The sequence below is a fragment of the Stegostoma tigrinum genome, chromosome 17 (assembly GCF_030684315.1).
Source record: "Stegostoma tigrinum isolate sSteTig4 chromosome 17, sSteTig4.hap1, whole genome shotgun sequence".
In the NCBI taxonomy this organism is placed as follows: Eukaryota; Metazoa; Chordata; class Chondrichthyes; order Orectolobiformes; family Stegostomatidae; genus Stegostoma; species Stegostoma tigrinum.
The window spans coordinates 62,938,674-62,962,127 of NC_081370.1; the positions used below are offsets into that span (position 1 = coordinate 62,938,674).

General features: G+C 44.7%; 1 protein-coding gene across 1 annotated transcript in view; it reads left to right on the forward strand.

The window, feature by feature from the left end:
- LOC125459211 (src substrate protein p85-like) overlaps nt 1-23,454 on the forward strand; it is a 98,722-nt gene that overhangs the window by 2,492 nt on the left and 72,776 nt on the right. The window contains 2 exon segments of the mRNA XM_059651847.1: nt 11,118-11,201; nt 18,909-18,982. Coding sequence (XP_059507830.1) covers nt 11,118-11,201; nt 18,909-18,982 — 158 coding nt within the window.

Genomic DNA, 23,454 nt, shown 5'->3' on the forward strand with positions numbered 1-23,454 from the left:
ACGTTCCTGGGTTCAAGTACTATCCACACAGACTGATACTCCAGGGTGGTGGTGAGGGCAGGCCGTCATCTCGGAGGATCAATGCTGAGGGAGCTCCCATCCTGATCAACAAACATCCGTCAGTCACCGTCTCGCAAGGATGACCAGGTCATTGTATTTGGCTACTACCGCTGAAAAATTGCTGTGTGCTAATTGGCTGTAACATTTCCGACAGAATAGTATGACTACACTTTGAAAGTGTGTTACTTGTTTTCAAATGTTTTGGAATGCCCTGTTGTCATTAAAGAAGCAACATAAATGAGAATTGGATACAAGTGAAAGACTATGGACGATGGAAGTCTGAAACAAACACGCACGATGCAGGAGGAACTCACCAGATTTAGCACTCTCTTGGACAGAGAAACAGTTAATGTTTCAAATACAAGATATGATGTTTTATTTTGTTACTTTTGAATCTGTTTAAAGACCTTTGTTAACTGTTGCCTTCATCTAGGTTGCTCCTTCAATGGGTTTATGATTTTCTTACTGGTTTCGTGAAACAATTCCATTTGGACCAGGTACAAGCCAGCAGAGAAACATAAGTAGGACCAGGAATAGACCCTTCAGCCTATTGAGCCTGCTGACCCATTCATTCCATTTATCATTCATCTGATCTGATGGCAGGAGTTAAGCGGTGCAGCTCCAAGATTGCTCTGCTATTAAACAAACCTCTTCTCAGTGCTCCTTGCTTGGTCTTTTAAATCAGCTTCAAATCCCCTTGTCCAACCATCTTTCAGTTAGAAGTGGGAATGTTCACTGATGGTTGCACAAACACGTTTACAATTTGCTGGATACCGAAGTTCATGTTGGAGTCAGGAATGTGACGGAATACTCCCCATTTGCCTGGATGGGTGCAGCCCCAACAACACTCAAGAAGCTTAACACCATCCAGGGCAAAGCAGCTGCTTGACTGGCATCACATCCACAGTCATCCACCACCAACACTCAGTGGTAGCAGTGTGTATTATCTACAAGATGCACTGCAGAAATTCACCACAGATCCTCAGGCAGCACTTTCAAAACCCACGACCACTTGCATCTAGAAGGACAAGGGCAGCAGATAGATGGGACCGCCATCCCTTGCAAGTTCCCCTCCAAGCCACAAACGATCCTGACTCAGAAATCTATCACAATTCCTTCACTGTCGCTGGGTCAGAATGTCAGAATTCCCTCCCTAAGGGCACTGTGGGTCTACCTACAGCAGGTGGGACTGCAGTGATTCAAGTAAGCAGCTCAGTACCATCGTCTCAAGGAGGACTAGAGATGGGCAATAAATGCTATCCCAGCCAATGACACCCCTGTTCCATAAGACAATAAGAAACAGGGACAGCAGTAAACAGTTTGACCCCTCCAGCTTGCTCTGCCTTTCGAAATGATCATAGCTGATCTGACATTCCTCACATCCGCTTTCCTGCCCTTTCCCACTTGGTTCCTGACTGATTAAGAATCTAACTGTCACGTCTTTAAATATACACAAGGACTCTGCTCCCACAGCTTTCTGTGGCAAGGAGTTCCGAAGACACTCAACCTGCAGAGAAGAAATTCCTCTTTATCTCAGTCTTAAATTGGCCTCTTTTTATTCTGATACTGTGCTGTTTGGTACTAGACTCTCCCATGAGGGGAAACATCCTCTCAGCATTTACCCAAAAAAGCCCTTAAGAACCTGGGATGTTTCAATGAGATGACCTCTCATTCTTCTAAATTCCAGTCAGTAGAGTCTCAATGTGTTTAATAGGACCACAGATGCTGGAGGCCAGAATCATTAATTGTGGAGCTGGAAAAGCACAGCCAGTCAGAAAGCATCTGAGGAGCAGGAAAGTCAATGTTTCTGGCCAAAACCTAACAAGGGGTTTCAGCCCGAAACGTTGACTTTCCTGCCCCTTGGATGCTGTCTGACGTGCTGTGCTTTTCCAGTATTACATCTATCGACCCCAATCTGTTTAACGTTTGCTCGGAAAACAATCCCTCTCTAACAAGGATCATCTGAGTGAAGCTTCTCTGAATGTCCTCCAATGAAACAATTTCTTTCCTTAAATAAGGGGAGCAAGACTGTTCACAGTACTCCAGACCTGGTCTCACCAGCACCTTGTACAGTTACGGTAAGACTTCCCTACTCTTGTACTCCAAACCCCTTGAAATAAGGGACCAGTATTCCGTGAGCCTTCCTGATTACCTGCTGTCCCTGTGTACTGGTCCCCCCCAAGTCCCTTTGTGTTGATTGTTTTCTGCAGTTTCTCTTGCCATTTATGTAATACTCTGTCCTTTTGTTCTCCTTCCAAATGTTCTCCTTCCTGAAAGTGCCCTGCTTTACAGGACTTTCAAAGGGGCACTGGTTTTGATCTTCCAGGCATCCCTATTTCTTGAACAGTTCCCAAAAATTCCCTTGGAAAACTTAAGTTTTCCATTTTAAAGCATATGACAGGGAGCTGAGGATCAGTTTCCCGAAGGTCAGTGGTAGGCAAATTGTTCATCATGAATCATAATGAGATAAAGCAGAGAGAATGTGGGTTTCTGCAAAGGAATGAAAAAAAGCAATGCTGTGAATTCTTGGACCTGAGTCATTCATTCTGTTTGTGTGCAAGAGGCTGCTTCATCTGACTATCTCCATAAGCCTCTATCTTCAATTTGGATTTTCAGCTTTTGCAGTATTTTGCTTTTATTTTTATTCCCCTGCTCAATGTGGGCTTTGTTGGCTGGGTCAGCATTTATTGACTACCCCTAGCTGCTCTTGAGAATGTACAAACAAACAATGAGAATAGGCCACTCTGCCCTTTGAACCTGCTCTGCTATTCAATAAGATCGTAGCCGATCTGATTTAAACTCAGTTCACTAAGCCTAGTAAGAGAGCACATTCCGAGTGAGAGATAATGGGAACTGCAGATGCTGGAGAATCCAAGATAACAAAGTGTGAAGCTGGATGAACACAGCAGGCCCAGCAGCATTTTTAGGAGCACAAAAGCTGACGTTTTGGGCCTAGATAATCCTGAAACGTCATCTCTTGTGCTCCTATCTAGGCCCGAAACGTCAGTTTTCCTGCTCCTAAGGTGCTGCTTCGCCTGCTGTGTTCATCCAGTTTCACACATTCCGAGTGAGACCTATCCAGAGCCTGCGCGCGCTCGTGTGTTTCTGGGAATTTGCAGCACAGTAACAATTCTGTGCAGAGGAGAAATGGTGCTTTTTGTTTTTTTTTGTATGGTTTATAGTTTGTAAGGACTATATTCTATATTAAAGAGGAGCACCAATAGGGGTCATGGAGTAATTGATATCATTTGATGTGAAGCATCTTCCCAAAGGTTTAATTTAAAAGGATGAGTCGGGACAGAAGAGCTTAAAGCAGCAATGTAGTCATTGTGCTCCTTATGGGAAGTCAGGAACATTTCCAGTGCCCAGATTAGCGTCAGAGCTGTCTCCAGGTGCAGCTCCTTGAACCCGTGCCTTGGAGCTGAAGCAGTGTCGGAGGATTGTGGGCAGTATTTGTGAAAGGGAGAGAATCTGGGATGACCTGGGCAGAGAGGCGGTTACACCACAGGCTCAGACACCACTGGCAGAAATAGAATGTGGAATGAGAAGGCGAAGCCAGAGGATCAGCCAAGCAGTGTAGGAGTCTCCTGTGGCTATTCCTCTGCAAAACGAATCCACCACTCTGGATGTGGTTGAGGGGAATAGCCTCTTTGGAATGCATTTCATCGCGGTTGGCTGTACTGCACAGGGGAGGGGGGAATGCAATAGTTGTGGGGGATTCAGCAGTACTTGGAATGGATAGGCATTTCTTTGGCTGCAGGGAATGTGAGCCTACAAAGGAATCAGAGAAAGGGGAATCAAGAACAAGAATGAAAGTCAGAAACCACATGACATCAGTTTATAATCCAGCAGGCTTATTTGAGAACACAAGCTTTCAGAACCTTACCGTGTCTAGGTGACTTTAATCTGCATGTAGATTTGGGCAAATCAAGTCAGTGACAATATCATACAGGAAGAGTCCTGGACTTTGTACAAAATGGTTTTCTGGATCAACTTTTGAGAAACCAACTAGAGAGCAGGCCATTCCAAACCGAGTAATGAGAAAGGAATCATTGGCGATCTAGCTGTGTGAGGACCCTTTGGCAAGAGTGACGATAATATGATCGAGTTGCTCATCAAGATAGAAAGTGACATACAGGTAGTCCTGCTATAACGTGTGCTTTGTTAGCGCAAATCTTCACCCAGAGAGTTGCGAGCGCATGGAATAGTTTACCAGTGGTAATCATGGAAGTGGAATCATTAGTGACATTTAAGTGACTGCTGGACATGCACATGGACAACAGTGAATTGAGGGGAATGTAGGTTAGGTTATTTTATGTTTGGATTAGGATTATTCCACGGCACAACATCACGGGCCGAACGGCCTGTACTGTGCTGTACTTTTTCTATATTCTATGTTCTATGAATTGGCTGTAACACAAATGATGTACAGGGATAGTGATTTCCCCATAATGTGGCTTTCTATGGCACTAAGGAATGCAACTATTGCATTCTGAGACTAGAGTTCTGAATCTAACTGGAGGAAACTATGATGGTATGAGTTCTGAGTTGGGGATGTAAGTCTGATGTTGGTAATGGGAAAAATGCTAGAGAATAATACATAAAAATAATAGCAGAGGACTTGCCAAACAGTGACAGGATAGGATGTAGTCAGCATGGATTTACAAAAAAGAAATCATATCAAATCTACTGGAAATCTTTGAGAGTATAAATTGTAGACCAGCTCCCCTAATCAACACTGTGGTTTATTTGAACTGTCAGAAAGCTTTTGACAAAGTCCCACAAGACACAGAAAATTAAAGTACGTGGGATTGGGGTATGTCTGCTAACGGAACAAATGAATCTTTGGTCACTGGCTGCCATTGAGAAAGTGTGGTAACACAGGGATTCAGTGCTAGGACCCCAGCTATTCACAATACATAATAACTGTTTGGATGAGGAAACGAAATGTAATTTCTATGTTCGCAGAAGACACAAAGCTAGGTGAGATGATAGGCTGTGAGGACAATGCAGAGATGTTTCAGTGTGCAGAAACAAAGTTGCTGAAGAAGCTCAGCAGGTTTGGCAGCATCCGTGAAGAAAATAATCACAGTTAATGTTTTGGGTCCTGTGACCCTTCTTCAGATGGTTGTTGGGGAAACATTTGTTTACATGCAGAAAATGGGGAGGGGGATGGAGTAGGGAATAAATGATAGGATGGAGCCCAAAGTGGCGGGGGGTGGGGGGGGGGGAAGGGGGAGAGAGAGAGAGACAGTTGGACAGACAAAGGAGTTGCTAACGATCAGGTTGGGAGGGTGAATATTTGTTAATGGGGACTGTTAGTGACTAATAACAGGGGGTGTGTAATGGCAGGCTATGTGGTAACAAGGCCTGGTGTGTGTGTGGCGGGGGGGGGGGCTGGGACATGGAAGAGTTTAGGCCCTAAAATTATTTAACTCAATATTGAGCCCAGAGGGCTGTAGGGTCCACAAGTAGAAAACGAGATGTGTTTTTTCAGCTTGTGTCGGGCTTTGCTGGAACACTGCAGCAAGCCAGAGACAGAGATGTTGGCAGGGAGCAGAGTGGTGCTTTGAAGTGGCAGGCAACTGGTAGTTCAGGGTCTTTTTTGTGAGCAGAACATAGATATTCTGCGAAGTGGTCACCAAGTCTATGCTTCCTTTCCCCAGTGTAGAGGAGACCACATTGTGAGCAGCGAATGCAGTAGACTAGATTCTAGGAAGTGCAGGTGAAGTGTTGCTTCACTTGGAAGGTATGTTTGGGCCCTTGGATACTGGGGAGAGAGGAGATAAATGCCGGTTACAGGGGAAGGTGCCGTAGGCCTGTGGGGAGGTGTTGGGGGTGAGGGAAAAGTGGACCAGGTGTCCCGGAAGGAAGGGTCCCTGCGAAACGTGGACAAGGGAGGGGAGGGGAACATGTGTCTGGTGGCATCTCGCTGGAGGTGGCAGAAATGGCGTCTGATCTTCTGGATGTGGCTGCTGCTGGGATGGTAGGTAAGGACAAGGGGATCCCTATAGCTGTCATGGGAGGGAAAGGGGAGGTGAAGGTGGAAGTGGTGGAGATGAGTTGGATTGGTCTCAGGGTCCTATCAACAAAGGAGATGGGGAATTCTTGGTTCAGGAAGAAGGTGAACATTTCGGAGGCTCCCTTGTCAAAGTTGGCCTTATCTGAATATATGTGACAGAGATGGAGGAACTGAGAGAATGGGGTGGAGTCTTTACAGGAAGCAGGGTGTGAGGATGTATCATCCAGGTAGCTGTGGGAGTCGGTGGGTTTGTAATGGATATTAGTGGCCAGTCTACCCCCAGAAATGGAAACAAATGTCGAGGAAGGGAGGAGTCAGAGATAGACCTGGTGAAAGGGAGGTCAGGGTAGAAATTGGACGCAAAATTGATGAAATGTTCCAATTCCAGACGAGAGAGGGAAGCAGCACTTGACGATATCATCGATACATCAGAGAAAGAGTTGTGGGTGGGGCTAGAATAGGATTGGAACAAGGAATGTTCCATGTACCCCAAGACGTTGGGATGTTGGCCTGGATAATGAAAGGATTCGAGTACAGGAGCAGGAGTATCTTACAGCAGTTGTGCAGGACACAGTTATACATTTAATCACCTGGAGTATTTTGTGCAGTTTTGGTCTCCTTACCTGAGGAAGGATATACTTGCTAAAGAGGAATTAGTGTGTTTCCCAGACTGATTCCTGGGATGGCAGGGCTGACATATGAGGTGAGTTTGAATTGGTTAGGATTAAACTCGCTGGAGTTTAGAACCTTGGCAAGTAGAGGGGAGATCTCAGAAACAAATAAAATTCTAAAAGGACAAAACGGGATAGATACAGGAAGGACGTTCCTGATAACGGGAGTGTCCAGAACTAGAGACGACAATCTAAAGATAGAGTGTAACCTATTAAGAACTCTGAAAAGAAATGTCATCACCCAGAGAGCTGTGAACCTGTAGAATTCTGTGCTGCAGAAAGCTGTTGTGGGCAAAACATAGTATGATTCTAGAAGGAGTTTGATGGAGTTTGGAGGATCACAAGATAATGGAGGGGAAAGCTGGAACAGGTATTGAGTTGCATAGTCAGCCCTGATTGATTTAATGGTGGAGCAGGCTTAGATGGCCGAATGGCCTACCCTTCGAATTGTTATTTTTCTATATTCCTGCCTAGCTCCAATAATCTTTCACCCCTCAATAATTAAGAATCTATCTACCCTTTGTGTTTAAAAATATTTAAAGATTCTGTATTCGTTGTCTTCGATGAAGGGATTTCCAAAGAAAGAATTTGGAGAGAATAGAAAGAGAAAATATATTTCATCGCTGTATGAAATGGGTGCCCCTTAATTAATAGACTGGGGTTTTCTTCCCTGGAGTGTCAGAGGTTGAGGGGTGACCTTATTGAGGGTTCCAAAATCATGACAAGCAGAGAAAAGGTAAATAGCTAAGGTCTTTTTCCCAGGGTAGGGGATCCAAAACTAGAGGGCACAGGTTAAAGGTGAGAGGGGATTTAAAAGGGGCATAAGGGGTAATTGTTTCACATAGAGGGTGGTGGGTGTATAGAACGAGCAGCCAGAGGTGGTGGTGGAGGCTGGTACAGTTACAACATTTAAAAGGCACCTGGGTGGGCACATGAATAGGAAGGGTTTAGAGGGATATGGGCCAAATGCTGGCAAATGGGATTAGACCAGGTTAGGATATCTGGTTGGCATGGACAAGTTGGACTGAAGGATCTGCTACCATACTATATTACTCTCTGACTCCCAGTTCTAGAATTTTCCACAAGTAGAAACCTCCTTCCAGAAGGAGGTGATGAGCTGCCTTCCTGCCACGGCTTTTGGAAGGTACTAGTTCGACTCGGCCTTTTTCTGCATGAATTGTGTCTTGACAAAATAATGAGGAGGGTCTTAAGTTTATACTCCTGTAGCCCTGTTCAATTTTTTAAATTCACTTTTGTGGGATGTGGGCATTGCTGGCTGGGCCCAGCCTTTGTTGCCCATCCCTAGTTGCCCCTTGAGAAGGTGGTGGTGAGCTGCCTACTTGATCCTCTACAGTCCATGTGCTCTTGGTAGACCAAGAGTGCCCTTAGGGAGGGAAATTCAGGATTTTGACCCAGCAACACTGAAGGAACAGCAAAATATTTCCAAGTGAGGATGGTGAGTGGCTTGGTGGGGAACCTGCAGGGTGTGGTGTTCCCATGAATGTGCTTCCCTCCTCCTTCTAGATGGAGGTGGTTGTGGGTTTGGAAGGTGCTGTCTGAGGATCTTCGGTGAATTTCTGCAGTGCATCTTGTAGACAGTACACACTGCTGCTACTGAGTGGGGGGAGTGGGATGTTTGTGGATGTGGTGCCAATCAAACAGACAGCCTTGTCTTGGATGGTGTCGAGCTTCTTGAGTGTTGTTGGAGCTGCATCCATCCAGGTGAATGGGGAGTATTCCAGCACACTCCTGACTTGTGCCTCGTAGATGGTGGACAGGCTTTGGGGATTCAGGAGGTGAGTTACTTGCTGCAGTATTCCCAGCCTCTGGCCTGCATTTTAGTAGTCACTATGTTTGTGGCGAGTCCAATTCGATTTCTGTCAGTGGCAACCCCCAGGCTGTTGATGGTGGGGGATTCAGTGACGGTAATGTCATTGAATGTCAAGGGATGGTGGTTAGATTTTCTCTGTCTCTGCATGAACAGAAAGCCATTTTTGATAAATCTGTGAAGAAATTTTGCTTTTGAAGAAATAATGCTTATAATGGATGAAGGGAGAGGGATTTAGAGTTTCAAAATGCCACGAGGCAGGCCATTTTGCAAAATTAGGACTCATTTAAGTTTAGTTTATTGGCAGAAACTATCAGAATATGTGGGCAATTTTTAAGTTGCCAGGTTGTAACCAGCAGGAAGCTGTATGGATCACGAATTGGATCGCAGCCATTTACTGTCTATTTTAGCAATTTATTTCAGGAGACAGGGTGTAATAGGTCCAACACAGAAGCTGCTTGAAAGCTCAACAGGTCTGGCAGCATCTGTGAAGAGAAATCGGAGTTAACGTTTTGGGTCCGGTGACCCTTGCTCAGAACTCCAGCCGCTGACCTCTTCCAGCAATTTCTGTTTCTGTTTCTGATGTACAGCATCCACAGTTCTTTTGGTTTTTATTTTGTAACGTATCCAAGTTTGGTGATACAAATTTAGATCAAAAAGTAAAGAGTGCAACAGGTTGTGGTGAGATACAGATAGTTTGGGTGAGGTATGAGTTTTGCCACTTTAATAGGAGAAATAAAATCTATTTTTATTGCAATGTCTTTAACTGGGTAGCTATGAATCATTAAAAATTAATTTGCAGATACAGCAAGCAATGTGAAAGGAAAAACTACATTTCCATTTCATTGCTGATTCAAAATCATGGAGTCTGTTCCTAATAGCACCGCTGTCCCAACACCTCAAAGATGGCAGCTGAGCACCACTGTACCCAGGGTAGTTAGGGAATGGGCAATAATTGTTAGACCAGCTGGTGATGCCCATTCCCACTAAAGAATAGGAAATACATCACCAGTTGTTACAAAGCGAGTGGAGTACGAGCAAAGAAGTCTAAAGTAAGGCATCAGTGAGGCCACACCTAGTGTGTCTTTTGCCTCCTTCTGTCAGGAAAAACTGCTGAACGTTTGCCACTCTGGTTCCTGTTGATGAGAAGGATCCCTTGGTGGAGCAAAAGAATTGGCTAACTTTATATTGCTTTGAGCTTCAAAGAAACAGCATTGATTTCATGAAACGTTCAGAAAAAATTCTAAAGGGGTGTGAGAGGTGAATGTTGGGAAAATGTTCCCATGGCTGGAAATCTAGAATACAAGGTGGCGGTCTCAGAATGAAGCGGTTTCCATTGAAGGCTGAAGTGAGGCCAAATATACTTTGTAAGAGTTGTGAATCTTGAGGATGTTCTACACTAGAGAGCTGTAGATCCTCAGTCATTGGGTATGATCAAGATCGGCCAGAAATAGATTTCTCAGTGCTAAGGGAGTTGAAGTAAATGGATAACATAGTGTGGAGCTGGAAGAACACAACAGGCCAGGCAGCATTAGAGGAGCAGGAAAGTTTTGGGTCGGGACCTTTCTTTTCTTTACAGATCCTCAAGTATGCACTGTCAGCAATGTGGCATCTTCTGGCCCTACAATCAACCTTACCCCAGCTCAGAGCCTCCCTCTCCCAGACCTGCAAAGGACCTCTTCAGTTTTCCCTCCTGCACAGGAGGAAGAGGAGTCCCAACCCAAAACGTCAGCTTTCCTGGTCCTCTGATGCTGCCTGGCCTGCTGTATTCCTCCAGCTCCATACTGTGTTATCTCAGACTCCAGTATTGGCAGTTCCTACTATCTCTTGAAGTAAATTGAGTTGTTATGGAATATCAGCCATGCCCATCTTGAATGGTACAGCAGGCTTGAAGGGCTGAATGGCCAGTTGATTCTTCTAGATCTCCTAATATTGAGTGGAGTGATCACAAAAAGGCAGGATCCTGAAGCACTTGTTTGCTCAGATCTTGCATTCTTACCAGTCGCCTGAGATTCCAATTCAGGGTGATTGTAGATTCTGACTGTCATGTTATAGGGACTATAGTTACTACAGTTGCATTTTGCTTCTGATTTCCAGCTTATTTTGTTTCTGAACTAGTGCAGCATCTTCATGGGAGCCTGGTTCAGAACTCCAAATGATCCTATGATCAGGATGCTTCCATATGTTTCTCGTGTTGACCGTTGAACACATTGTTTCTGGCTGTGATCAAGTAACTGCTTCTCTTTTAACTCTCTTTGTGAAATTAGACAATGCTCAGGAGTGTTACTAGCTGCTGAGAATTTCTTTTGGGTCTGCTTTGTTTCTCTACAGTGGCTGTGAATATTTGTACTGTCTCTCCTCCCAGTGTAGAGCAGTTTGAAGTCTCCTGGTCAATCTCTTCAGGTATTTCAGTCGAATTGGTGGGTTGAGATTCTGTAGGATTTGAGTTATCTTTTGCAATTGGAATATGTTGTACTGAGCGTCAAGCTTTTTATTGGTTGGCGTCGGTTGCTAATGATATTCATGTATTTTCCAGATGTGGAAAGCTGCTGCTGGTCGGACTATTTCTGTAACAGCATCGGATGATGGTGATGATTGGGACACAGACCCCGACTTTGTGGTAAGCATTTGGTTTTCATTCACACTTTTATATAGTGCGTTTTACAACCTTAACATGTCTCAAAGCACTTTGAAGCCATTGAATGATTTCTGAGATAGCAGGAACTGCTGATGTTGGAGAATCTGAGGCAACAAGATGTGGAGCTGCATGAACACAGCAGGCCGAGCAGGAAAGCTGATGTTTCGGGTCTGGACCCTTCCTCGGGATTCAGGACTGGACAAAAGGGGAGATGGGCAACAGGGAGCAAACCAACAGAGCCCCAGGGGAGTTTAGAAAGAACAATAGGGAATTTTTTTCCCTTTGTACATTCATGGGATTAGGGCATCCTTTGCCAGGCAGCATTTATTGCCCATCCCTAATTGACCGGAGGGTGGTTAAGAATCGGCCACATTGCTGTGGGCCTGGAGTCACGTGTAGGTTGTACCAGGTAAAGATGACAGTTTCCTTCCCTAAAGAACATTAGTGAACCAGTTCTTTCTGACAATTGACAATGAATTTGTGGTCAACTTTAGACTCTTAATTCCAGATTTTTATTGAATTCACATTCCACCGTCTGCCGTGGCAGGATTTGAACCCAGATCTCCAGAACGTTATCTGGGTCTCTAGATGAATGGTCCTGCAATAATACCACTAGGCCATCACCTCCCCTACTGTTAAGAAAGCACATGATGGGCAGGTAAGATTAAGGAACATCCCAAGGTATTCTCTAAGCACGTTAAGGGGATGGTAACCAAAAAACAGGGCTGTCAGGGGACAAGGGGGAATCTGTTTGTCGATCTGGAGAATGTTGGGAGGATGTTAAATGATGACTACGTTTTCCTTCAATCAGGAGAATGGGGATGTAGGTACAGAATTGGACAAGAGGGGGCCTGAGAGGTTCTTGAGCAGATTGACATCGGGAGTGAGGAGCTATTGGAGGTTTCGGCAGGTTTCAAGAGGACAAAGCTCAAGGTCTGGGTGAGTGTTATCCCAGAATGCTGAGGGAGACGAGGGAAGAAGTCACGGGAGTCCTGATCCAAATTTTTATTTTCTTCCTGATCACAGGGAAGGTGCCAGAGGATTGAGGGACAGCTAACAGTTACACTTTTCAAGAAGGGCAGTAAGAGAGAAACCAGGAAATCACAGTCTAGCGAGCCTCACGTCAGTGGGAGGGAAACTACTGAAGGCCATTCTGAAGGAGAGAATTAATCTACCCTTGAGGAGGCAAAGTTTGATCAGGATAGTCAGTGTGGTTTTGTTGCAGAAAGGTCATAGCTAACAAATTTGATAGAATTTTGAGAGGTGGCCAGGCATGTAGATGAGGGCAGTGAGCTGGTGTAGTTTATATCGACGTTGGCAAATTCTTTGACAGGAAAACTGACAAAGAAGGCAAGAGCTCATGGGTAACATGCCAAGTTGGATCCAAAATTGGCTCAGTATCAGAGAGTGGTGGTAGAAGACAGTTTGTGTAACAGGAGCCCAGTGTGCAATGGCATACCACAGGAATCAGTGCTAGGTCCCTTATTGTTTGTGATGTTTACAAACGATGGATTTGAGAAAGTTGGGGGCCTGATATGTAAACTTGCAGGTGGCCCAAAGATTGGCTGGTGGTTGAAGAAGGTGTTCACTTACAGAAGGATATGGCCAGGTTGGTCAGATGGGCAGGTCACTTGCAGATGGAATTCAACCCTGATAAACCTGAGGTGTTGCACTTTGGAAGAATAACAAGACAAGAGAGCACTTGATGAATGGCAGAACACTAGGAAGCTAAAAGGGATTTCCTGAAGTTAGTAGGGAATGCTGGGGTCTGGGATACAGTGCCTGGAAGGGTAGGTGAGGTGGAAAACCTCAAAACCTTCAAAAAGTACTTGGATGAACACTTGAAATGTTATATCATCTGTGCAGTTTAGCTGTATGACTCTTCCTCTTTCTCTGCCTCCCGAAATGTTCTTGTATTGGAACTTGTAGAATCCTAATGGGTGGAAGTAGGAAATACAAAAAAAGGAAGAAGATGCTGACAGGAGTAGTTTACAACAGTAGCTGTACAGTGAGACAAAGTATAAATCAGCAGGTAATGAGGGAATGCAACTATGGCAAAACATTGATCATGTAGCTTGGGATAGTCAGATGGGGAGAGGAAGCCACAAGGAAGACTGTAGAGCGTGTATTTAGAACTGATTTCTAGAACAATATGCTGTCAGTCCACCCAGGGATCAGACTGTTTGCATCTGGTGATGTGTAATGAAGTAACAGTGACCGTAATGTGGTGGAATTTAGTATTCTCTTTGAGAGGGAGGAACTAGAGTCACAAACAACTGTGTTTAAAGTGAAATAAGTGTAATTATAAAGGATTGAAGTTAGAGCTTGCTGGTTTGGATTTGGAAAGGAGTTTAATGATGATAGTTCGTGGCTCTCAAAAAAGACTCTCCAGTAAGAGAGGAGGATTCTGGGAAAGGGTTAAGCCAATCTATTGAAACAGGAGGCTGGGAGAACACAGCAGGCCAAGCAGCATCTGGAGGAAAGGAGCGGTCAATGTTTCAGGTATTACCCCTCCTCAGGACTGAGGTGGGGGTAGGGGGAGCTGTGGATAAAGGGGGATGGCAGAATGGTGGTGATTTAGCAAATCCTCCTTATTTTAATATTCCATTCCCTTTGAAATAAAGGCCAACATTCCAACTGCTGGCCTTATCAAACATTTAACTTGGGTGCTAACATTCTGTAATTTATTTACAAGGATTGCAAAATTCCTCTGTTCTAGAGCTGTCTGCAGTCTTTTTCCGGACGACACCGGTAGCAGGTACGATCTGGTTGGTCGATGGGAGGGATGAATCTTGATGATAGTTGGAAGGGAGGAGGTCGGGCTGGAAAGGGAGCTGGAGGATAAGTGGGAAGGCTACTTGAAATTGGAGCACTCAATATTGACTCCTACAGGGTGTAGGTGCCCTGGCGGGAGATAAGATGTTGTTCCTCAAATTCAAAGTTAAGGATAGCATCAAATTGAAAGTTTAAAAAAAAGTGGCAAACTAGAGGACTGGAAGAGTATAAACTTGTAAGTATGAAGACAGACAACAACTTCTTTAAGTATGTGAGTAGGAACAGAGAGCCAGAGTGAGTATAAGCCCTTACTAAAGAAAAAAGTTCAAAGGAAACTAATTGGGCTAAATACCAACAAGTCCCCTGGACCTGATGGGATGCATCCTCAGATATTAAAAGAAGTAGTCACAGAGATAGTTGATGCATGTATTAATCTTCCAGATTGTTATATCTTTTACTTAAGAATGCAAGGAGACAAAACAACAGTAACTGTAGACCAATTAATGTCCATTAGTGGGAAAATGTTAGAGTCTTTATATAGGATATAATAGCAGAGTATTTAGGAATATGTCATATGATCCAGAAGAGTCAGCATGGCTTTATGAAGGGGAAACCATGCCTGACACATTTGCTAGAATTCTTTGAGGAGGTAGCAAGCAGGTGTTTGTCAAGCTATAGCACATTCGTCTGCTTTCCAAGATAAGGGCTTATGCTATTGGTGGCACAATATTAGCATGGATGGAGGATTGGCTAATTATTGGAAGACAGAGTTAGGATGATGGGGTCATTTCCAGGCTGGCAATGTGCAACTAGTCGAATGCCATGGGTAATAATGCTGGGGCCACAAATATTTACAATGCATATTAATGACTTGGATGAGGAAAGTGAATGTACTTTTGGGAAGTTTGTGGATAACATAAAAATAGATGGGAAGGTAAGTGGTGAGGGTGACACAGTCTACAGAGGGAAATAGACAGGTTAAGCGAGGTGCTACAATCTGGCAGATGGAATAAAATGTGGAAAAATGTGAGGTTATGCACTTTGACAGGAAGAAGTGCTAAATATTATTTGAATGGAAAAAGACTGCAGACAGCTGTAGAACAGAGGAATTTTGCAATCCTTGTAAATAAATTACAGAATGTTAGCACCCAAGTTAAATGTTTGATAAGGCCAGCAGTTGGAATGTTGGCCTTTATTTCAAAGGGAATGGAATATTAAAATAAGGAGGATTTGCTAAAACTATACAATACACTGATCAGATCTCAGCTGGAATACTGCGAACAGTTTTAGGCCCCTTTATCTAAAGGAAGATAGACTGGCATTGGAGGCAGTCTAGAGGAGGTTCACTAAACTAATACCAGCTATGGAGGAATTGTCTGGTGAGGAGATGCTGAGCAGAGTGGGCCTTTATTCATTGGAATATAGAAAAATGAAAGGTGACTATGTGGAAACATACAAAAACCACTAGAGGCAAGGTAGGTAGCAGAGGACTGGAAAATTGTTGACTATACCACCATTTTAGGAAGGGAGGGAGGAAGAAGATGGGAAATTATAGGCCGGTTAGCCTGACCTCAGTTAGTGGCAAGCTTTTAGAGTTCATTATTAAAGGATGAGATTGTGGAGCTTTTGGAAGTGCACGATAAAATAGGGCTGAGTCAGCAAGGCTTTGTCAAGGGGAGGTTATGCCTGACAAATCTGTTAGAATTCTTTGAGGATGTAATGAGCAAAATAGACAAAGGAAAGCCAGTGGACATGATCGATTTGGATTTCCAAAAGACCTTTGACAAGGTGCTGCATAGGAGGCTGCTAAATAAGGTCAGAGCATGTGGTGTTAGGGGCAAGGTACTGGTATGGATAGAGCATTGGCTATCTGGCAGAAAGCAGGGAGTGGGGATAAAGATGTCCATTTCAAACCCACCGACTCCCACAGCTACCTAGAATACACCTCCTCCCACCCACCCTCCTGCAAAAATTCCATCCCCTATTCCCAATTCCTCCGCCTCCGCGGCATCTGCTCCCACGATGAGGCATTCCACTCCCGCACATCCCAGATGTCCAAGTTCTTCAAGGACCGCAACTTTCCCCCCCACAGTGGTCGAGAATGCCCTTGACCGCGTCTCCCGCAATACATCCCTCACAACCCGCCCCCGCCACAACCGCCCAAAGAGGATCCCCCTCGTTCTCTCACACCACCCCACCAACCTCCGGATACAACGCATCATCCTCTGACACTTCCGCCATCTACAATCCGACCCCACCACCCAAGACATTTTTCCATCCCCACCCCTGTCTGCTTTCCGGAGAGACCACTCTCTCCGTGACTCCCTTGTTCGCTCCACACTGCCCTCCAACCCCACCACACCCGGCACCTTCCCCTGCAACCTCAGGAAATGCTACACTTGCCCCCAAATCTCCTCCCTCACCCCTATCCCAGACCCCAAGATGACTTTCCATATTAAGCAGATGTTCACCTGCACATCTGCCAATGTGGTGTACTGCATCCACTGTACCCGGTGTGGCTTCCTCTACATTGGGGAAACCAAGCGGAGGCTTGGGGACCGCTTTGCAGAATACCTCCGCTCGGTTCGCAATAAACAACTGCACCACCCAGTCGCAAACCATTTCCACTCCCCCTCCCATTCTTTAGATGACATGTCCATCATGGGCCTCCTGCAGTGCCACAGTGATGCCACCGGAAGGTTGCAGGAACAGCAACTCATATTCCGCTTGGGAACCCTGCAGCCCAATGGTATCAATGTGGACTTCACCAGCTTCAAAATCTCCCCTTCCCCCACCGCATCCCAAAACCAGCCCAGCTCTTCCCTTCCACCCACTGCATCCCAAAACCAGTCCAACCTATCTCTGCCTCCCTAACCTGTTCTTCCTCTCACCCATCCCTTCCTCCCACCCCAAGCCGCACCTCCATCTCCTACCTACTAACCTCATCCCACCTCCTTGACCTGTCCGTCTTCCCTGGACTGACCTATCCCCTCCCTAGCTCCCCACCTATACTCTCCTCTCCACCTATCTTCTTTTCTCTCCATCTTCGGTCCGCCTCCCCCTCTCTCCCTATTTATTCCAGAACCCTCACCCCATCCCCCTCTCTGATGAAGGGTCTAGGCCCGAAACGTCAGCTTTTGTGCTCCTGAGATGCTGCTGGGCCTGCTGTGTTCATCCAGCCTCACATTTCGTTATAGTGGGGATAAAGGGGTCTTTTTCAGGATGGCAGCTGGTGATTGGTAGAGTTGTGCAGGGATGTGTGTGGTGAACAGAGCTATTAACATTATATATTAATGATCTGGATGAAGGTATTGAGGACTATGTTGCTGAATTTGCGGATGACACAAAGATTGGTGGAGAGACCGGTAGTGTTGAGGAAGTGGGAGGCTACAGAAGGACTTAGGCTAGGAGAGTGGGCAAAGGGGAATACAATGTGGGAGAGTGTGAGGTTATACACTTTGGTAGGAAGAATGGAGGCATGGACCATCTTCTAAATGGGGTAAGACTTCATAAATCTGAAGCACAAAGGGACTTGGGAATCCTGGTTCAGGATTCTCTTAAGGTCAACATACAGGTTCAGTTGAAAAAGTGTAAAAAAAAATTCAGTTTCCATATTTAGGCTTTGTATGATGATCACTCCATGAGGTTGTATCCTCTTCTGGGAGAGTCTGGGACCAGCGGGTTGAATCAGAATAAGAGGTTGCGTGTTTAAAACTGAGACGAGGAATTTCCGAGAGTAGTGAATTGATGTAAATCTTTATAAGACTTGGTTATAAGGTTGTAAAGACTAGGTCATCAAGAATATTCAAGGCTGAGAGAGACTGACAGATTTTTTAATCAGTAAGGAAATTGAGGATTATAATGAAAAGGGAGTAAAGTGGAGTGAGGATGATCAAATCAGCTATAATCTCATTGAATGGCAGAGCAGATTTGATGGGCTGAACGGCCTACTTCTGAACCTCTTTCTTATGATCTTGTGTTGCTTGACCTGAGTTCTTCCAGCTCCCCTTGTTCCAGCTGCTTCTGGTTTCCACCATCTGCAGTTTTTGGCTGCTGTTTAATTCCCTGCTTCATCACTTCAAACTTGGAATGTTCCCAGTATATCACTCAAAGAAATCTAATAGCTGTAGTGTCTAAATTTAAAGGCGGTAATCACTGGTAGCACAGGGTTGATCAGCAAAAGTCTGACAGCCGCTGAGTATTTAATTTTTATAAAAGCAAGATGGAACCGAGCTGTGTTTCCATAGCACTGCTGGTGACTGCAGAATAAATCAAAGAGTTTTACAGTCTGTTTATTTCATTGCAATTCCCCCACGTTAAAAGCAGGGGTCAGAAACAGCAAGATGATGCTGACCAGATCACCTCTCTTTTTAGGCATGTTGCTGGATAGGTAATGGCCAGGGTGCCAGGACAGAGCCCCTCTGCTGTTCTTTCAAATAATGCCATGGGACTTTTTCACCTATCTCAGAGAGCAGTCAGGATACCTTGTCTGTGAAGAGCCACATCAGTGGTAGGTTCCCTTGGGACTATACTGTAGTGCCAGCCATGGCTTTCTGCTTGAGACTGTGGAGCGAGACTCACACCCAGGCCTGCCTGACTTGTAGACCAGAACTGTTCCTGCTCAGCCAAGGGCCAATACTATATCCCTGAATGCACATTGTCCATTTCAAGTTCCAAGCAGGTGACATTTTGGTTCTGTCTCTTGTTTGTACCTTGGTCTGATGTCATAAGCAGTGGTACAATGTGATGAGGCTATTCACCACATTAAATTTACAATATTGTGTCCAATCATATAAATTTCAGTGAATAGTAAACTGCTCTCTCACTGTTAACATTTTCTTTCCGTTAGTTGTGTGCATGTGGGTAGATTAAAGGTTTTGTTTTGAATGTTTTCTCTGTTTTTGTTCTAACTAGAATGATTTATCTGAAAAAGAACAGCGATGGGGAGCCAAGTCAGTTCAAGGATCAGGACACCAGGCCCATATAAAGTAAGTTGTTCCTTGGTGATTGTGATTGGGAGATTGTTCAGCTCTCTTATTCTTTAGGTCACTCACACGGGGAATTTTGCTTTACAACTGGAAGAACTGTTCTAAGGCATCTTCTGAGGTTGATTCAAGCAGATGTAAACAATTAATGGGAGTGATTTTTAGCAGCAACCACAGGCTGCTCTGTTAATGATCCTGAAGTACTCTTCATGTTTCTGTGTGAGATGATGTGATGCATTTGTTGCCACAACTTTTGGAAGGTACTAGTTTGACTTAGGCTTTTTCTGCATGAATTATGTCTTGACAAAGTAATGAGGAGGGTCTTAAGTTTATATTCCTGCAGCCCTGTTCAGTTTTTTTAAAATTTACTCTTATGGGATGTGGACATCACTGGCCGGTCAGCATTTACTGCCCGTTCCTAGTTGCCCCTTGAGAAGGTGGGGGTGAGCTGCCTTCTTGAACCACTGCAGTCCATGTGCTGTAGATAGAACCACAATGCCTTAGGGAGGGAATTCCAGGGTTTTGGCCCAGCAACACTGAAGGAATGGTGATACGTTTCCAAGTCAAGATGGTGAGTGATAGCTTCTCAGTTCGACATGAAGAGGAATTTCTGTTTCCTTCTCAAGAAGCTATTGCTCAGGATTTAATATCAAGTTCCTTAATACGTCCCCTGTTAGTATATCTTTTGCAATACTGCCTTTAGTTCCTGATTTTAAATTGGGCCATCAGGTAACTAGGGACAGATCTATGAAAATTTCAGTTACCTGATTGAAATCTTGGTCAGTGGGTGCATGAGGTTGGATCGCACCTTCATCGACCTTCAGGCCCACCCCAAATGTTGAGTCATTGTTCTCGTCGTCTAATCGAAGGAAACTAACAAGGAATCTCACGCGAATGTGGGACAGCGATAGAAAATAATCAAATTCAACAGATTGAAAATCCAAGTTAAAATGGCCAACGTGGCTAATGGGGCCGAAGCTGTGATTTTTCAGCTGTTACCGCACTGTTAGTTTAACAGGACACAGCTGGTGGCTGTTGGCTGGTGGTCCATCACAGTCAAGTGGAAAGTTGGAGAGAGAGTGGGAAGGGAACAGCAATTTCAAATGCAAAATCTCGCAAGAGCTAGGAACACAACACCAGGCTGGTCAACACTATTTATTAATATCTGTGCAATAATGTCTGTGCATATTAGCAAGTGTTCTAATTAATCATAGCTCTGTATGGTACTAGATATCCAATAACCAGTTGGCGTTGGACTATCTGACTGATGGGAGGCTCTGCCCAGTCTGGTCACTCTTCAGTGTTTCTAAGTTACATAAGAATTAAGAGCAGGAGTAGGCCATTCAGCCCCTTGAACCTGCTCTCCATTTAATGCATCGTTTCTGATCTCCTCTCGGTCTCAATTCCACTTTTCTGCTCACTAATAAAAATCTGTCTATCTCCTCCTTAAACTTCAACTCCCAGCAAGGTTAACATGCAGGTTCAGTTGGCAATTTGGAAGGTAAATGCAATGTTCGCTGGCATTGATTTTTTTGAGAGGACTAGAGTACAAGGGCAGGGATGTACTGCTGAAGCTGTCCAAGACTCCTATCAGACTACATTTGGAATACTGTGAGCAGTTTTGGGCTCTGTATCTAAGGAAGGATGTGCTGATATGGGAGGGGGTCCAGATGAGATTCACAGGAATGATTCTGGGGGTGAAGGGCTTGTCATGAGAAATAGTCAAGGACTCTGAGTCGGTACTTGATGGAGCTTAGAAGTTGAGGAGGGATCTGATTGAAACTTGCAGAATACTGAGAGGCCTGGATAGAGTGAGCATGGAGAAGATGTTAACATCGATCTCGGAGACTAGGGCCCAGGGGCACAGCCTCAGGGTGAAGATATGACCCTTTAGCACTAAAATGAGGAAGAATTTCTTCAGCCAGAGTGGGGTAAATCTGTGGAACTCATTGCTGCACATGGCTTGAAATGAATGTATTTAAGTCAAAGGCAGAGGTTCTTGAACAGTAAGGGGATGAACGGTTATGGAGAGAAGACTGGGGAATTGGGTTGAGAAACATGTCAGCCATGATGATTGGTAGAACAGACTTGATGGGCTAAATGGCCTAATTCTACAACTGTAAGTTTATGGTCTAATGGCATCCACCACACTTTTGGAGGAGTGAATTCCTCAGATTCATGGCCCCATGAGAGAAATAATTTCTCCTCATCTCTCTTTTTTTGTAAATCCCTCAACCTAAAACTATGACCCCTCATTCTAGATTCCCTCCCATGAGGCAGTGGGTGTTCCTGGGAGAATTCCTTTGTGGGGTCACTCCTGTGAAAAAAGCAGGTTCTGTACTGTCCAGCTGTGTTAGTCGATTAGCCTTGGGGACAGATAAATCTGAGGGGAAACATTGGTGGAAAAGTCACACATCATGAATGTTGCTGTCTTTTAGTCTGCTCAATGTGCCCCTACCCCACTCCCACCCCAGTTAACATGCCCCAATCATTGAGGAATGTTTTGCTCTCATCCCTTGCTCAATATACACTGAGTGTTTGGCCTGGGAAAGTACTCCTTGCATCCTGCCTGGGTGAAGAGCAAGCCTCTGCCTGTGGGGAGCAGAGGGTAAATTTACTGCTGTAATAATCTGTCTGCTTCTGCATGAGATTCTACCTGCTGTTGTCCAAATGCAGTGCACAGTCAGTGAGAGGCAGACAGGGTCTCTTGTCCTTTCATGCTTTGAGCTATTTTGTAAAGTTGATATTCAGCTGGTTGGACTGGTGCCAGGAGTCGTCATCAGGAGCTGTTGGTGAGCAGTTACTGGGAAGTCTGGAGAATTCCTGACTGGATTTATTCTGGTTGCTTGTGTTTGCGGTTTGGGTCTTTCAAGGTGACGGAATTGAGCTTACAGCATGGAGAATTCTCTTTGGGACTTTGAGTATAATTGAGTCGAACCTGATCTGTCAACTATGTAGTACAAAAGGAGGCCTTTTGGCCCATCATGCTTGTACTAGCTCTCTGGAAGGATTTTCGATGAATGCAATTCCCCTGTTTATTTTGTGCTGTTCTCTGTCGGAATGCTGCTGCTGAATCTTTGAGCATTTCAGGCAGCACCTGCTGGGCCAGTTTCTCCGCTGTTAGACTGTTTCTGTTAACATTCTTGCTTGAGCAGCCCTTGCTATGTTGCATGTAAATTTGAGTTGAATGTTTGATTTTTCCTGGTTTACAGGCTGTCCGTAATAATGATGTGGAGGTGCTGGTATCGTGATAAAGGTACTGAACCAGTGAGCCTGAATCCTACCGTTTTAGTGAAATTTTGGATTCAATTTATAAATAAAATCTGAAGTAAAAATAGAAGCTAGCCTAATGGCGACCATGTAGTCACTATCAAGGCAAAAGCTACCAGGTTCGCTCTTGTCTAGGGAGTGGAATCTGCAATCCTTACCCAGTCTGGCCTACATGTGTCTCCAGACCCATAAATAATGTGCCTGGGCAATTAGGGGTGGCCATTGATACAGGCCTAAGCAGCAAATCCTATCACCAAAGAAAAGTTTTAAAAATAATGCCGCCGAGGCTGCTCTGCTATTCAATGAGATTATAGCAGATGTAATAATCCCCAACTCTGCTCTCCTGCTTTTTCCCTTCCTGATTTAAAAATCTCAGTTTTGAATATACTTAATGACCCAGACTTGACAGCCCTCTGTGATAAAGAATTCCACAGCTTCAACCCTTTCTGAGAGAAGAAATTCCTCCTCCCCTCTGCCTTCAATGCCTGACCATGAGTGTGGAACAGGAGGCTAGGGGCCGAGTCCTAGAAAATGGGATTAGAGTAGATAAATGATGACTGAAACAGACACAATGAAGATCGTGAAGAATTCTCTCTGGTGACAATGACCAGGGTGAGGATGTGTATTTCAGCTCCTCTCCAATTTAAACAAAACAGAGGTGGGGAATTAGCAGAAGTATTTTATGGATGTGAGTTTGCTCGCTGAGCTGGAAGGTTAGTTTTCAGACGTTTCGTCACCATTCTAGGTAACATAATCAGTGAGCCTCCGATGAAGCGCTGGTCTTATGTCCCGCTTTCTGTTTATCTGGTTAGGTTTCCCTGGGTTAGTGATGTCATTTCCTGTTCTTTTTCTCGGAGGATGGTAGATTGATTTGGAGCCAATGTGTTTGTTGATGGAGTTCCAGTTGGAATGCCATGCTTCTAGGAATTCTCGTGCGTGTCTCTGTTTGGCTTGTCCTAGGATGGATGTGTTGTCCCAATCGAAGTGGTGTCCTTCCTCATCTGTATGTAAGGATATGAGTGATAGTGGGTCATGTCGCTTTGTGGCTAGTTGATGCTCATGTATCCTGGTGGCAAGCTTTCTGCCTGTTTGTCCAATGTAGTGTTTGTCACAGTTCTTGCAAGGTATTTTGTAAATGACGTTCATTTTGCTTGTTGTCTGTATAGGGTCTTTTAAGTTCATTAGCTGCTGTTTTAGTGTGTTGG